Genomic DNA, 4,219 nt, shown 5'->3' with positions numbered 1-4,219 from the left:
ATATATATATATATATATATATATATATATATATATATATATATATATATATATATATATATATATATATATGGAAGACTTTTACTCACGTGTGTGTGTGGGAACGACATCCGGACGCTGTCTGTGTCTGAAGGGGGTCGAGGCCCGGCTTCCTTCGAGTCTTTTACTCACCGATATTGGGCGACAAAGATTCTGTCGTCAAGAACCGGCTTCCACCACGCCCTCACAAAAGGACCAAGAACCAAACCACGCCAAAAGGCCCACTGCACCACCCTATCGAAGTCCCAGTGTCTTTGCTAATGGTGTCAGCTGGGGAAAATTGAATAGATATTACCAAATTAAAATCTATTTTATACTGTTATCTCTCTCTCTCTCTCTCTCTCTCTCTCTCTCTCTCTCTCTCTCTCTCTCTCTCTCCCATATAAGTTTCAGCTATGATTTTGACTTTTGCTGTAATTGTTTTCATCATTAACAGGGGAAGAAATTCGAATTTCCTAGTAAGCTTTTGCAACCACTAATCCATCATTATTTCCTTCACTTTAATAGCGGTTTCTTTCCACTATCTGAAAATTAATAAATTCAAGGTTTATTAAAAAGGATTATTAATAACGTGGAATAAATAAAAAATGTTGTAAAACATCTCGTAATTATAAAATAAGCGCCGAAGTTCACTTCCTGACAGTTTGCGTCTATACCTTAGAATTAACACAGATTTGAAATCCCTAATTATCTTGCAGCTGATTATCATATTTAAAGCTTCTAGAAATTAGATTACAGGAAAAAATAAAATAATTTAAACTTAAAATAGTTAGGTCTGGGAAATAATTTTACCATCAAATAATTACAGTGATTATCTCAGCAAATAAGGCGAAAAATTTTAGGTCTCCCTTACAATTTACAGCAGTTTAAGTGTGTTTTATCAGGATAATTAAGGGTATTTAGTGTTTTACCAACGTATACAAATTTACAACTTTGTGAGAGAAGTACCGTTAATAAACCGTGATAACAGATATGAGATTTTAACTTAAGAAAACGCATAAAATATGGTAACTTAAAGAATTTCTTAAGTTTTATTATTATTGTTACTGTTCAAAAGATTAACCCCTGTTTAAATGGAACACGCCTACGGGGGCCATTGAGTAGAAATTCAGGCTTCTAAGGAATAAGGTGTTTATTTGAAAGAAAATACAGAAGAAATATATACTCAAACTCATACAGCTGGTAAAGGGGAAAAAGTGGTTGATGTTTGTCGGTACAGATCTTGTTCACTATTTAGCTTGTACCTGTTCGTGTGATTTAGTAAGAGAAATTATTAAATGTTACCTCAGGACCGGGCCAGTTATCAGAAGTGAAAAAGAAAAAAAATTATATATCATCAGATCATATTGAAACACTATTGTGACATGAAACAACACTCCAATGTAAGAGTTAACTTGCTCGAGCGTCGCTTTCACGAATTCGGGAAACCAAGAAAACTTCTTACTTCCTGTTATTACTGTGTTTAATATCATTGTAGTTTTGCAATTTTCAATATTCGTATTTAGCCTTCTGGAGCTGACTTCTGTAACCACCTAAGGACCCCAAATGGAAATTAATCGTCTGCAATCTGTATTTTTTATTGTTATCATTTTTTATTTTTTTCTATTATTAACCCATATAATTATTGTCATTACCATCATTATGAATTCTATTTTTTCTACTTCTTCAGTAATTGTGTGGATACTGCCGATAATTATTTTTGTTATGTTACCTTATATATATAGATTGTCTGTATTGTATTTGTATCTTCCATGTATATGACCCTGAACCGCAATAGAGATTATTATTATTATTATTATTATTATTATTATTATTATTATTATTATTATTATTATTATTATTATTATTATTATTAGGGAAAACTGCTGGAGCGAACTCTTCTGATGAATTCATTAAAAATTCCCAATATTTCACCTCCCGAATCCAAGAGAAGTTACGAGCAACGAAGCAGATTAGAGTGCGTTGTTTTAATGAAGCAGAGGACGAGCCTCATTCGATGTTTACGGCCTGATTATTCGGGATAATTTTGAGAAACAGGATACCAAAGCCAGGATTAGGATGGTTTCCTTCAGATCCTACCTCTAATCCTAATTCCTGCCTTAATTTTCCTGCTGATAAATGTATATTGCGAACAAAATTGGAAAGTCTAATTAGGTAAATGGTTTCGTTTTACGCTGAAATGTCTTGAAATTCATCATGTAAACCATGGTATGAGAGAGAGAGAGAGAGAGAGAGAGAGAGAGAGAGAGAGAGAGAGAGAGAGAGACAGAGAGAGAGAGAGAGAGAGAATGTGTACTTCTGATGAAAGAATAATGATTTCGTTATTTATAAAAATGCTAATATCGCCAAAGAAAGGATAAATGGAAATTCAAAAAATAAACAGCTTAGTCAGTAATAAAGTTACCAAGAATAATCACAATAAAGACAATGGGGATAATGCTTTCGTTATTTTGATAATCATGATGTTGATAGTACATGCATATTTATGGATCACAGACCAAAATCCAAAAACTAAAATTCATGTTTTGATCCAGCACTGACAACCACAGACCTCATTCCTCTCCAATACCCCCTCTCCCCTCTTTCCCCCACCTATTGGAAACCCCATGAAAAAGAACCCATTCCAAATTCGGGCTTTGATTGCTCACCCATAAATGCTATCAATGAACCAAATTCTATATGAATGCATTGGTGTGCAATGAACAACAACCATTATAGTTGGGGGAAAATTATGTGATACTGTTCGACATGGAAATGGAAACTTTTCGGGTTCCAAATTTTAATGCAAACTATTTGACTCGAAACACGTCTGTTATGATTATTGTATGAAAATTCTTCTATAGCCTAATCGTTAGGTTGCTACATAATGCATGTATACGTATACACATACATATGATCTGTGCGAATAAATGTTGAGCAATTATATGATCTTACGTATGTATGTAAATGTATGAATAAATGTTGAGCAATTATGTATGTATGTATGTATGTATGTATGTATGTATGTATGTATGTATGTATGTATGTATGTATGTATGTATGTATTCCTACTATTAATATCTGTACGTGGCATATACATTTTTTTTCAAAACTGTTAGTTTTTGTGAAATGAGGTTGCTATTCCCATGATTTTTTTTTTCTCTCCCGAAGTAACCACAGAATCTACAATTGTTGCTGCTTTGATCGAACTCAGGAACTTCTTGTGTGTGTGTGTGTGTGTGTGTGTGTGCATTTAGAGGTAAGCTTATATTGATCAGTGTCTCTCATTGGTTAAAATACGTGTAAGTATACCTGCATGACATCTGAAACTCTCATTACAGACACGGGAAGGTCATTCTTACTTGGTGTCGTTCTTGACGTTCTGGAAGTATAAGCAGACACCACAACTGGCTGCGACGTCACTGGCCCGTGAGTGACGTACACCTTTATCTGATACCTCATTCCTGCGTCCAGTCGACTCACGTTGAAGTTCGGACGGTCAGAGGTCACATTTGCGAAAAGGGTGTCGTTTTGAAAATAAACCTGGAATGGCAATGAAATGATGAAGGATTAAATTTATATTATGCAGATGCCACCGTCTTACAGAACCCGCTGATACAGTGAATCTAAGCTACAATAGAAAGTCAGTGTTGTATTTCATTTGTCGTTCATTTCAATTAGTATTGGTGGTAATGCTGAATACTTTTTTTTTATATCCTTAATTTTCAAGTGCTTTAGTCTTTGAGAATATACATAGGCAAACTACAATAGGGTATTTATAATGAATTTATATGAACAATATTTTGAAAAGTGGCATGTTATCAATCAATAAAATGGATGAAGCCCTGACAGTATACAAAATTCTTGTGGAAATCGTAATTAAAATCGTAACCGATCCAAACAAGAAGATATATGTGTATATATATGTATGTATGTATGTATGTATATATATACACACATACACACACACACACACACACACACATATATACATATATATATATATATATATATATATATATATATATATATATATATATATATATATATATATATATATATATATATATATATAATATATATATATATACATAGATTAAAAGAAAAAAACCGTAGCAGTTCTGTCGTTTTATATATATATATATATATATATATATATATATATATATATATATATATATAAATTAAAAGAAAAAACCGT

General features: G+C 32.5%; 1 protein-coding gene across 1 annotated transcript in view; it reads right to left on the bottom strand.

The window, feature by feature from the left end:
* Positions 1 to 223: 223 nt before the first annotated feature.
* The window catches only part of LOC136842561 (kin of IRRE-like protein 1), a 511,591-nt gene continuing 507,595 nt past the window's right edge, over positions 224 to 4,219 (bottom strand). The window contains exons 12-13 of the mRNA XM_067110025.1: positions 3,381 to 3,561; positions 224 to 309 (exon numbers count right to left, since the gene is read on the bottom strand). Coding sequence (XP_066966126.1) covers positions 224 to 309; positions 3,381 to 3,561 — 267 coding nt within the window. The remainder of the gene's footprint in view (positions 310 to 3,380; positions 3,562 to 4,219) is intronic.

The sequence above is a fragment of the Macrobrachium rosenbergii genome, chromosome 2 (genome assembly GCF_040412425.1).
Source record: "Macrobrachium rosenbergii isolate ZJJX-2024 chromosome 2, ASM4041242v1, whole genome shotgun sequence".
In the NCBI taxonomy this organism is placed as follows: Eukaryota; Metazoa; Arthropoda; class Malacostraca; order Decapoda; family Palaemonidae; genus Macrobrachium; species Macrobrachium rosenbergii.
Note: the sequence above shows the minus strand (reverse complement) of the source record. Positions and strands in the feature narration are given on the sequence as shown.